General features: G+C 39.4%; 1 protein-coding gene across 4 annotated transcripts in view; it reads left to right on the top strand.

The window, feature by feature from the left end:
• MYO5A (myosin VA) overlaps positions 1-12,018 on the top strand; it is a 105,409-nt gene that overhangs the window by 16,578 nt on the left and 76,813 nt on the right. For all 4 annotated transcript variants that reach the window (XM_069798223.1, XM_069798224.1, XM_069798225.1 and 1 more), the window contains exons 2-4: positions 3,526-3,636; positions 5,043-5,214; positions 10,937-11,081. In XM_069798223.1, coding sequence (XP_069654324.1) covers positions 3,526-3,636; positions 5,043-5,214; positions 10,937-11,081 — 428 coding nt within the window. The remainder of the gene's footprint in view (positions 1-3,525; positions 3,637-5,042; positions 5,215-10,936; positions 11,082-12,018) is intronic.

Below are 12,018 nucleotides of genomic sequence, written 5' to 3' on the forward strand. Positions count from 1 at the left end.
ATTACAAAGAGTAATATATTCATTGATCATAATCAGGCGCAATTTCGCTAAAGTTCATTTGATTCTTGCCATAATTTTTATTGTCATTTCAGTGCTAGAATTTTGGAATTTATTCTCATTTTTAGGCTAGAATTTCCTTCCCTTTTTAGAAGGCTGATTTGTAAATCAGTGTCTCTAGAAGCTTATTGTATTTTAGTCTAATTTTAATATAGTCATAAGCTTGATTTTATATACTAGCAAATAAAGAGGGATGAATAGTAGAGAGCAAGGTATTTCACAAGAGAGAGGCCCTTGGTCCTGTGGTGCTTTGTTTTCTGCTATAGGGTTGGATCCCACTAAAGGCTAGGCAGCAATGGCATCAACTTATTATATAAAAGATAGAATGAAAATCTGATTTTGCAAATCATTCTGCTAAATTAATGAGGTGAGAATGTTGTGAAATGATTCAGTGCTTATAATTAGGAACATCTCTCTCTTTCCTCCCACCTGTTCTTTTTACCAGGCGTTTTCTTTGGCAGGGATTTAAGGCCAGGCAATGAAGCTAGAGATGAAAAGCTACAGCTTAGTGCTCATAGGATAACTTTAATATCTATAGGGTTATGTCATGTGGAAGGTTCAGCTGTCTGTAGTAACCCAGTTTCTATGGTGATCTGTTTTCTGCTCTTTCCCTTCTCTAGACAGTAGAAAATGTACAGTTTCAGCTGAATAAATTAAAGGTGCCTATTTCATGCTGGCATAGATCACGTAGTTAGAAACTGCTACACAGCATCTGCTGCCTGAAGCTAACAGTATTTGTCTCTTACAAGGCTGCTGCCTTTTTTACATCAGGAAAATTCTCTTTGTGTAGCCTCGTGGAAACCAGCCTGCTAACCTGTTTTGCTAGACAGTATTTAAATGCTTTCCTCTTTTGTAGTACATTTACTTTCCTTTCAGTTAATTCCTGTGATGAGAGGGAAGCAATATCCCATCAGAAATACTGAGGATGGGGAACTGCAGCTACAGCTGGGGTGGGGGAAACTTGGGCAAAGTGTGGTACGCGTTCAGTCTTCAGCTGTGTCTGACGCTGTAGCATCTTTGGTTAGATTAAAAAAAACTTTCCTGCTTTCTGGCAGGATTTTGATTTTTTTTTTCTTTTTTTTAAGTAAAAGAAGAGTTCAGTGAACAGGTGCATTGGGGTAAGTTTGGATATATGTGCGTCCGTGAAGTTTTACAGGGAGTCCTTTGTTTAGAAACCAAGTGGGAAGGGAAGGAGACATTGCTCCTGAGCGCACGACTTGACTCTAATACTGTACCTCTATTGTCACATCTTGGTTAATTGTTTTGGAATTTTTCTGTAGGTTTGTACTTGCATTGGCACGTACACTTGTTAGCACACACCTTCATTTTAACTCAATCGAGGTTCCTTAGCCTGCGAGTTTTGGATACAGCAGGGCTGAAACCAACCAAGTAATCCAAACGCCCAAACCATGGCTTCTGCGGCTGATTTCCCGGCTGCTCCACTGCCTGCTGTTGGCCTCCGTTGCTGTTATATGCAGTGCTCTGTGAATGGGAAGAGCACATACTGAAGAATCGTTTTGGGGATCTTTCATTTTTTCAAATAGTCTATCAATATTCTTATCTTTTGGGGGAGTGGGGAAGAGGGTATGTGAATCATAAAGTAATACTGCACTTTTGTAGTGAAAACAATAGCAAATATGTATGAAACTAATAAAGCTGAAAGAAGAAAAAAAACCGCAACCACATATTTACTACAAAGAACAAAGTTTCTTGTCGTTGTATAAAGTAGATTCTTAGGGCTGGCATAAACATCCAGTGAAGATGACGACAGACCCGGTGTGGGAGCATAACATGTTCTGTAGCGGGAATAATGAAAGTGAATTCTTAATTCTTTATTTCATTATTTTTCTCCTTTCACTCAGCAGATAGAATTGGTTTCCATGTATGGCATAAGCTTTTCAGGAGTTTGGGAGCTTTCTAGATGAAGGCAGCGGCAGTGCTTTAAAGGCTGCAGTGTGTTAAGGGTAAAAGCCATTGATTTAGGCTGTTGTAAATTACTCACGCGCACTGTTCTTGAGAAGCATCCTGGGTATGGGAAGCAAATTGATTTGTGAAGTTCGAAATAATTCCAGGCACTGAGCCTCCCTGGCAGCTTCCAGCTAGGCAGGGTGCCTTATCTCTCTCCTGGGCCAGGGGCAGGGGCTCCTTGGGTCTTGCTCCCCAACCTGCTGCCTTTGCTGAACACATTTTATCGTTTCCTGTCTTGCAAGAAGAACCCAATATGAAGTTTGGTCTTTCAAAAAATCCCTGGTAGAAGTAAGAAGTTCATCATTTTAAGTAGTGGGAAAACTGGGTTAAGAGGGAAAAAAAAAAAAAGCTTCAGCATTCTTTGAGGCAGAAGATGCTATACAAAAACAAGTTGTGTAAGGTTAGGTGATGAAGCTGTATGACCAAACGCAGTTTTCTCTGCCATCAAATGCTGTGCTTTGACAAATACGTTACAGTTATTTTGAAATAATTTAGTGGATTGAGAGTGTTTTGCAACATGGCTGCACCTCTGAAGCCAAGAAGCTGGTTTGTTTGCAAAGGTGATGGGTGTGGGATGATGTCAGTGCTCTCTAGGCATTGCAAGAGCATCAGTTCAGAAGCTTTAATATATTAAAAATGTCATAGCCTTTTCCTTGTGTTACTCAAGAGCTCTTTTCATATGTACATATTTGCATGTACATGCAACTGTGTAAGTAACTAGATGGTTTCCCTACACCTTTAATTGATTCTTGAATATGAGATAACCATTATATCTTCACTCATTTAAAAATATGACTATTCTTTCTGTTTTTGAAAAAAAGTCATATGTTTGTTCTGGGTTACTTTATGAATAAAGTTTGGGTGAAAATGGTCATTAGTGGGAATGCTGGTTTGTGGGTTTTTTTTCTATTATTTGGAGGCCTTTTCAACCAAATCTTTTCAGGTTTTTTTTCTTCTGGCATTCTGGAGATAATCTGTTTTAAACTTGCCCTATTTGCAATTACAAAGGAAAAAGCTTTTAATACTTGAGATCAGGTAGCTTTGCCTGAATTAACACAGATGTGCCAAAGTGTTCTCTTAGGGGGAGAAAAAAAGGCAAAAAAAAGCTATATAGTGTTATGCTGCAAATGCATTTAGAACCTACTCAGAAGAGTTACTCCAAGTAATTTTTTTGATAGCCAAGTTTTTGATCTCTCTGAAAACACAGATTTTTTTTTTCTTTGTAGATTTTCAGGATTGAAGGTGTATCTTGAAACATTATTTTGCACTGGAAATGCCATTTTCTTTCTGTGTAGGCAATAAAATTAAGCTCATGTAGCCTTTTATCAATAGAGTAACTTACCTCAGACATACTAATTAACTTGTCTCTTGCTTAAGGGTTTGGCTGTTAAACATGTATTTAAAAAAAGAAAAAAACGGTTTTGGTGTTGTGTATATTGATGATCTAATTATATTGCAACAAGAAGTCACTGATCTTTTGCTGTTGTTACTGTCCTGCAGTATGCCAGGGTTTGGATCCCTGATCCAGAGGAGGTCTGGAAGTCAGCAGAACTTCTCAAAGATTATAAACCTGGAGATAAAGTCCTCCAGCTTCGACTTGAGGAGGGCAAGGTAGGTCTGCATATTGTTCGTAAGCTGATTGTTCTTGTTCTTGACCGGAGACTGATGTATCTAACGCAGGAAGCTGTGCCATCAAAATATATCCGTATTTATGTATGTGCAATTATTCTTGTCCACTGACTTTCAGTAGTATTTTTTTGGTGTGACAAATTACACTGTTGAGTTACAAAAATCCATTTTGCCTGATTTTTAAAACAAATAAAATAAAAAATTTGTTGCTTTTATACTTATGCTGTTAAACCTATAACCCCAGTTTGATACTCCAGTGAGAACAGTGTTGCTAGGAGAACAGTGTTGTAGAGAAAGAACTGTGACTTTTAAGTTGAGCATAACCATCAGAAGTTTAATAAAGGTTAAAAGGGGCAAGAATTAAGGGCATTATGAAAATCATGCTGTATATGGTGTAGAAAAATGATGACGTGTCTATGAAGAGCTCACATCCTTCTAATGAAGGCCTGTTCATTTTTTTTCATGCCAGTTAAATGATTATTTGATTTTAACATATAATGATGGTGATTCCTCAGATGTTCTAATGGAAAATAAAGATCTACTACAGTTGGTCAAATATTTATTTTTAATTTCTTTTTTTTCATACAAGTGGGCAGCTTAGATCCTACTTTCTCGTAGAGGCCTACATAGCAATGAAGTAAAAAGAACAGATTATCTATATAGAATAGCTTCTAAATAAAATATCTTACTTGAATGAATTTCAGTCTTTGACTGACTCACATTTCTTATATGGCAAGATGAGTACAACCTTTTTAATCTGACAAGATTAATTTTCCCGCCATGTATTCCAGGCTGTGGGGCGATGCTGCACACTTGCACGCTCCTTAGAGTAGAATGGGGGTGTTAGCAGGTAAATGAAGTGATTTAGGTCTAGAGAAAGATGCAGTTAAAACATCTATATTAGAGATTAATTTATATCTGCAAAAATTGTAAGTGGCATTTTTTCAGTTTGTGTGTTCTTCATGGCATTCTGCCAACATTCTCGTCTCGTATTACTGTGTATGAAGGTGACTATAGACTGATGGGAATCTGCTTCCTCTGTCTGTTCTGCTCAAGAGGAAAATAATGTGGAAAAAATGGTTAGATTTATGATATATTTTGTTCTATTTAATAAAAAGATTTGGCAGCAAAATCAAGGAGTTAGCTTAGTAATAGTCTAAAAGGATGATATCTCTTCATGGTTGCCTGTTACGCATATAGAAAACACTTCTGGGAAATTTTAAATGACTTTTTTGGAGAAAGAACTGCTAACTCAAATCACCAGTTAATTTAAATCTTGCATTGTGTTTTTGTAACTTGGGCATGTTTTGCTGGGAAGAATGGTTGGAGGGACTGAATGAGGAAACCTAAACACCAGCTCTTTCAACACGTTTCCATTTGATTTTCAGGACCTAGAATATTGCCTAGATCCGAAGACGAAGGAACTCCCGCCCTTGCGAAACCCTGACATACTTGTTGGTGAAAATGACCTCACAGCACTCAGTTATCTCCATGAACCTGCTGTTTTACACAACCTCAAAGTTCGATTTATAGACTCTAAACTAATCTATACCTATTGTGGCAAGTACTGTCTTTTCATACCATAATCTTTATAGGGAATGCCCTAGACAGGAAAAGGAAAGTTAATTATTGATATGTCTGCCTTTAAGTTAAAGTCGTTTAATGATAGGGCGTGTTGGGCTATTCTTATGAAAGTCCCTATGTTTGTGGTTGTTAAGTGCATCAAGTAGACTTGAAAGTGTTAAGGTTCAGAGAAAATTGAGTTTGCTGTGTGTTCCTCTAGCTTCCCAATGGACTCTGTTTATAAAATGTGTATTCAGCAATTTTAGCTTGCCAGTGGGATTCCTGGCTGGTAGGTGTTTTCCTTAGGCTTCCTTAGCTAGGCATGGACTGGAGGAGGGCTTCACACGGTGCAGACGCAGGAGGCTCACCTTGCTGTTTGGTGGATTTATTGCCCAGCTGTGATTGCCTACCGCTGCATTGAGCTCCTCCATCTCTGTATGGAAGTTACCAGTTTCTTTTCTTTTTCATGTTTTCCAATCAGTGCAACTATAGGAGTGAATTTATAACAGTGCATGAGCCAATGCTTGTCCGATCACAATTAGGCACAATCTTGGTTTTAAAAATACCGTTTAACTCCCAGTAGAGGTTACCCGAAGTTGTAATTGCCTGTGATATTTTCAGATGGCCAGAATGGGGGGAAGTTACTTTAATGACCACTTCATAAGTGCAGAATTGCACCTGAGTGGTCTATTTTAAAGAAACATTGTGAGATAGTTTAGGCTTAAAATTTAGATTTCTTGCTTCTGGGCTTTTTTCTCTGTGTTCATGTGTTTATTTTAAATCTCAGTGTTTAGTCAAAATACATTGCTAACTTTTAATACATCCTTTCAATATACATAAACTGTAAATTTTTCAAATATTTATCTAGTTTATCTGTACTTTGGACATTGTGATAATGCATAAGAAATGGCTTAAGTCATTAGTGGATTTTTTACATTCTAAGCTCAGTAAAACAAAACACAATATGAAGATGTGATTGCTAGAAACCAGATATTGAAAATGTCCTTCTCGTAATTGTCTGATTAAGTCAAAGACACATTTTACCAGTACGTGTAGTCAAATTATCATTTGCATTTTCATTGTAGCCCACTATATGCCAGCAGAACACGTGCCCCATGATTTCTTTTTAATACGCAATTTAACTTTGTCTCTAATCAGGCTTTCGTAGGATAGTCCCAGTTCTTTGTATTGCAAGCCAGAGTATACTGAACCTTCTTGATGTTATCATATATTATTAGAGTTGCTGTTTATAATTTCATTGTACTTTGCACTGTTTTGCAAACTATAGAGTGGGGAAGTCATGTTGCAAGGCGGCCCTTGACAGATATCAGCTAATTGTCTGAAGCAGGAATTTGTGTTTTGCAGCTGAAGGCATTGTCCTGTCCTGGTCTGCATGTGGAATATGCCAAGGGTCAGTTTTTCCCTCGTCTGGTCACTGTTACAGCTCCACCCACAGCGATGGGTATGGAGACCTAAGGCAACCAGCACGTTAAACACGTTGTGATGGACAGTCTGCAGGCATTAATGTCCCACCACATTTTGCTCACTCCGGCTATTCCTAATCTGCGGATGTTCGGCAGAGTGCCTCTGCTCCCAGTCCTGCTCTCAGCAGCGCCCAGACCATGGGGGACTGAATCAGGCTTTGCCACCCTCTGCTTGCAGCCAGCCTTCATTCCCGTAGGAGTGGGAGATGATTCATACCCATGTCTCATCCCATCATGCAGTCAGAGCATGACTAGAGGCACAGAATAATTTAGGTTGGAAGAGACCTCTGGAAGTCTTCAGTGAAGCTCCCTACTTAAAACAGGTCTGACCGGACCAGGCTGCTCAGGGCTTGGACCAGTCAAGGTATCTGAGTATCTGAGCGTCTCCAGTGATGGAGATACCACAGCCTCTCCGGGTGACCCCTGCTGAGGGTGCATGTTGTGGTCCTGGCACTGGGACCACCTCAGTTCCCCCAGTTTAGACACTGCCTGTGTTTCTCTCTCTCGTGCCTCCACGACAAAGCTCTTGATGGGGGAACGTTGTGTGAAAGGGCTTTTGTGCGACTGGAGTCTCGTGGCCTGAGCTTGCGCGGGGTTTTCAGTCTGAGTTTCGTGGTCCCGTGCCTACTGATACCACCACACCCCTCCCGTAAGACAGCCTGCCCAGTTTGTGTTTCGGCTGCTTCCAAACATGCGCTGTGTTCAGCATCATTTAAGAGGCTTTCAAAAGGAAAGTGCTGTCTGCTAGTTTTGTTTTGCTGTGTTTGGGAAAGCGTGTTGTTTTCATGTTTTCTGGAGTGCAGCTTTAGTTGTGGGTTTGGCTGGTTTTATAGTTTCTCACACGGCTGGAAGGCCTTTAGCTCTTCATGGATGGGTCTGCCAGAGGGCTTGGGATGGCGGAGCTTGGTCGGCTGTTTTGCTTCCAAACAAGACTCAAGCGATGATTTTGGGAGCTGCGTGTGGGTTTATTGGAAACATGGATCCAGTAGGGTGGGGATTCCCAGTGGTCAGAGTCCGGGTGAAGGAGGTTTAATGCTGTCTGGTGACCTGAGGAATGCAGTATGTTGTGGATTTATTAGCTTGGGATGTAGGCATAGGTACGTTATGTTATAAGCTAAGGAATACAGAGTTGGCGTGTTGGCCTTTAAAAACGTGATCCTTTGGCCACGAGCATTGACCTTTCAAACTGCTCTATCAGTTCCCATCCTGAGTACAAGTTGCTTCCCCTCTGCAGAGGTTATTGCCTTAGAGCTCTGCCTGTGGAAGGAACTGTATTTGCCTCCTTAATCTGACTCGCACATTAGCCAGGTTAGTTTAAATACCCTGTGCAGGTGGTTAGAGTCAACCCAGCTGATTTAGCCCAAAGGAGATTAAAACACTTTAATCCACCACGTAAATTACGGTAACATTGTTCTCAACCAGCAGAACTAGAACTGGGATGGAGGGATGTCCACGGCCCTAGAAGTGAATTCAAACCATGCTGTCTTAGTGTAATATGTCAAATGGATATTAAATGATTTAAAATTTCACTTTGAAGTAATCCAAACTTTTAAACAGAAAACGTCCTCATTTCTTAGTTTCAAGTCAGCCTTTCGCCAGCAATTCAGAGGTGATTTATAACTTTGCTTTACTGTTGGGAATATGAAATGAAGAATTAATGAAGGAAGTTGAAAAGTTACAAAGGAAAATTTGAATGCTTACATGGGAAAACCGCTATGGCTGTGATGAAAACTCAATAAATAGTGCTGGTTAGTTCAGATTTATAAAGTACTGCCTGCTATGCAGGAGAGCAAACTTTAATTTAAATTAATAAACTATATTAATATCCAATTTGTCCACACATGGGTGAATATGTTCAAGATAAAAGAATTAGATACACTTATTTCGGGTGTATATATAAGAAGAATGGCAAAAAGAGTAGCCAGAGTTCAATTTAGTGGAATTATAGGAATGAAAACACACATAAATCTGATTTGGGAAAGGCCATGATATTTCTTAAAATAGCAATATGATTTAGTGGAGATAAAGAGAAGTTATATGTAAATTAATCTGGATTATAGTCCTGTGAGACAGATTTAAAAGTTCCATAGAAAGCATGTAATTCCTAACTCACTTGGTTTGGGTATTTCCAGATGGTAGTTGCTTGTTGATTTTACAGATTGCTACTGAATTTTAATGATTTACTATGCTGGACACTTGTCATGGGGCTGCTTGTTTTGAATTCAAGGGTTTATTTTTGCCGACGTAGCCAAAAGCAGGAGGGAATTGTCTGAAGTCTCACACAGCTTTTTTTTAATGCCTCTTTGATGAGACTTGCAAGCCTGGGAGGCTCGGCTTGGCGGCGTGGCCTTACTTAACTTTTTACTGCTTTTTCACAGTTACAAAGGGCAGATGTTAAAAACTGACACTGAAAATATTCCTTGAATCTGCTAGTACTGAGGTCCCTTCCCCTCCCTAACACCCCTCTTATTTCTTGGCTCATCACTACAGCGTTAAAACTTGGCATAAATTTTTATAGAGACTTTTCACTCAAGCTCCTGAGTCATTTTAGTGAAGTCACGGCTGATGGAAAAACACTGACTTACATGGGTGTGTCTAGACATAAAACTTGCCATATACTTGAGGAAATAGATTGAGGTCTTTTGGATCTCTTCGTGAAAGATCTTCTACTGTTGTTTAATGTTTTTGCTATGGTTTGTGCTTGATCTATAAATGCATGACAGGATTTAAAAATGGGATGATGCTTCCAGTAGCAGTGCCAGACTGTGGATGCTTTCACTTCCCTTCTCCCAGCTTTTCCTTGGAAAATTTCTTAGATAGTCAGCACAACGCTGTAAGCTGCACAGGGCAGAGGGCTGGAATCTGCATTGAGGAAGTCTGTGTGTGTGCACGTGTGAATTTCTGAGCAGATATAGAAGTGAGTTGAGTGCTGTGGAAATGCTTCTGGTGCAGGTTCTTCAGGGATGGTTTGTCCAAGGAGCGTGTGTAGCATGCTTGCTATAGTCACTGTGCAGCCATCTGTACCTGCATTGTCGCTTCTAGGCACCAAAATACATATGTAAGAAGAAATTATATTTTTAAAATGGCCACAGTTAAAATTAGAGTTTCTTTTTTTTTTCCCCTTATCACATTGTCAAGGTGAGGAGGAATTGCCATGTCAAGAGAGCACAGTTTGCCTGACACGGCTGGGTCTCCCATGGCAGTGATCAGTGTTTTCACCCCTGCACGGAGCAAATAAGTGTTCCCTACCCATTGTAAATGCTGCAGGAGAGAAAGGTATAAGTAATCTTTGTCAAATCATCCCTGTGGGCAGAGCAATCCTAGTTTCTCATGAAAAAGAAAATCGTACCAAAAGCATTTGAGATATCACTTTGTGGCTAGGAAGGATGTAGGGAGTAAGACTGTTTTCCTGCATGGGGAGAGTAAAAGAATGGCATGAGTTTAGAAATACTGTAGTAATAAGTGGTATTAAAAAAAGACAGATACATGTTTAACTGGGTGGAAAAACTAGAAAATGGAAGGTGTAAGTAGTTATACACAGATGTGTAAGATGAGGGTTTTATGGTGCCTTGCAGAGTCGTAATTACTTAATTTCCTGACATGACTGTGTACTGCTGTGTATGAGTCCTACGAAATATGTCTACATGTATTTTTTTTTTTGATCCCCTTGACTGGCAGAGATGCCCTGGAATCCAGATTACACCATGACTCTACTTTGTTGCTTGTTATGAAAACTGAAGGTGTTATTCCTGGGCACAGCATAACGGCTGAAGGGCTAACACACTTCACATATCCAAACTGACAGTCAGCGAAGCCGTGTAGTACTTATAATTCACAAATCACATTAACATTTGTAATTTGCAGTAAAACACAGGGAAGTACAATGCACATTCATTGGTTTACTTCACTGAGCAGGTGGTATTTCAAGTCAACATGCTCTGAATCTGGTTGTTTTGTGCATGCTAACTTTAGAAAAGGCAGATAGAGAGAAAAAGTAAAAAGTTGTCCCTGATGTGTTTCCTAAAGCAAGGTAGAAGTAAACTCTTCTGATACTTTTTGTACACAAAACTGTGGTCAGAATAAGTATCTGTTGAAGGCAGTAATATCAGGTCCTTATTCTTCTCTAGTTAATATGTTTAGAAATGTTAGAATAATAGTTGGTGTTAAAGCCATTTTTTGGTTTGTTTTATTTTGAAACAGCTATTAATAATTCCTTTTGTTTCATTTCATTGTAGGTATCGTCTTAGTGGCCATAAATCCTTATGAACAACTGCCTATCTATGGCGAAGATATCATCAATGCGTACAGTGGCCAAAATATGGGGGATATGGATCCACATATCTTTGCGGTGGCTGAAGAAGCGTATAAGCAGATGGCCAGGTTTGTAGACCACGAGTCTTGAATTCATTGTTTTTCTAAAAGGAATAAGACTTAAAATTTCTGGCTGATGGCCTTCTCTTTAATTTATAGCTCATGAAATATTTTGCAAGATCTGTCTTTTATCGACCGTTTTAGTACATTTCACAAGAGGATAAGTTGCTTAAGTTAGCGAACAGTAAAGCATTATGAATGCCATAGAGATCATGGCCACTGACAGGTAACAGGAATAACTACAGATCTTGTCAATATGTAGGTCTAAAATTAGCCTAGTGCTTTAGAAGATTATGTTGTTGTGATTTGATTAGCAAAATGTGGAGATACTTCTTAATCATCAGTGGATTTTTAAAGAGAAAAGTGCCAAATTCTTAACTGTTTTGTATTTATATATGATACTGACAACAGAAAAAAAATCACTTGGCTTATGAGTGCTATTATAGGCTCCTAGTCATGTCGGTCAAGTCCCAGCTACATAATCTGCCTGTGGCTGTTGTTGACTAGAATTAAGAGGGAGCAGAGGGACGATTGCATAGACCATGTGAAAACAGCGTCTCTAAGGACACTGTAACAGCTGCGCAGGTAATCCTCATTTCTTTAAGTATTGCATGAAAATGGACTTGTCACCCAAGGTGAGTGGTTATTAAAAACTTCTTCCCCTTCACCCCAAGAGCCTGCCAATTTGAGGAGCTTTTGAAATATTTTGTTTCTAGGATAAAGATCTTCTGGTCTACTGTGTGGTCTTTGGTTGACAAGATGGTCCCTGGTATCCTCATTGGTTAGCTGCGAGCTATTTAATCAGTTTTCTGTGTTGACAATACAGCCCATGATCAAATTAATCAAGTAAAACAGTGGCAGGGCTCTGGATAAATTGCGATGGCCCTCAAGCCGTACTGTGGGAGGGGGAGGCAAGGGGTCAATGGGTTGAAAATGATGAAGTGTT

The sequence above is a fragment of the Haliaeetus albicilla genome, chromosome 12 (genome assembly GCF_947461875.1).
Source record: "Haliaeetus albicilla chromosome 12, bHalAlb1.1, whole genome shotgun sequence".
In the NCBI taxonomy this organism is placed as follows: Eukaryota; Metazoa; Chordata; class Aves; order Accipitriformes; family Accipitridae; genus Haliaeetus; species Haliaeetus albicilla.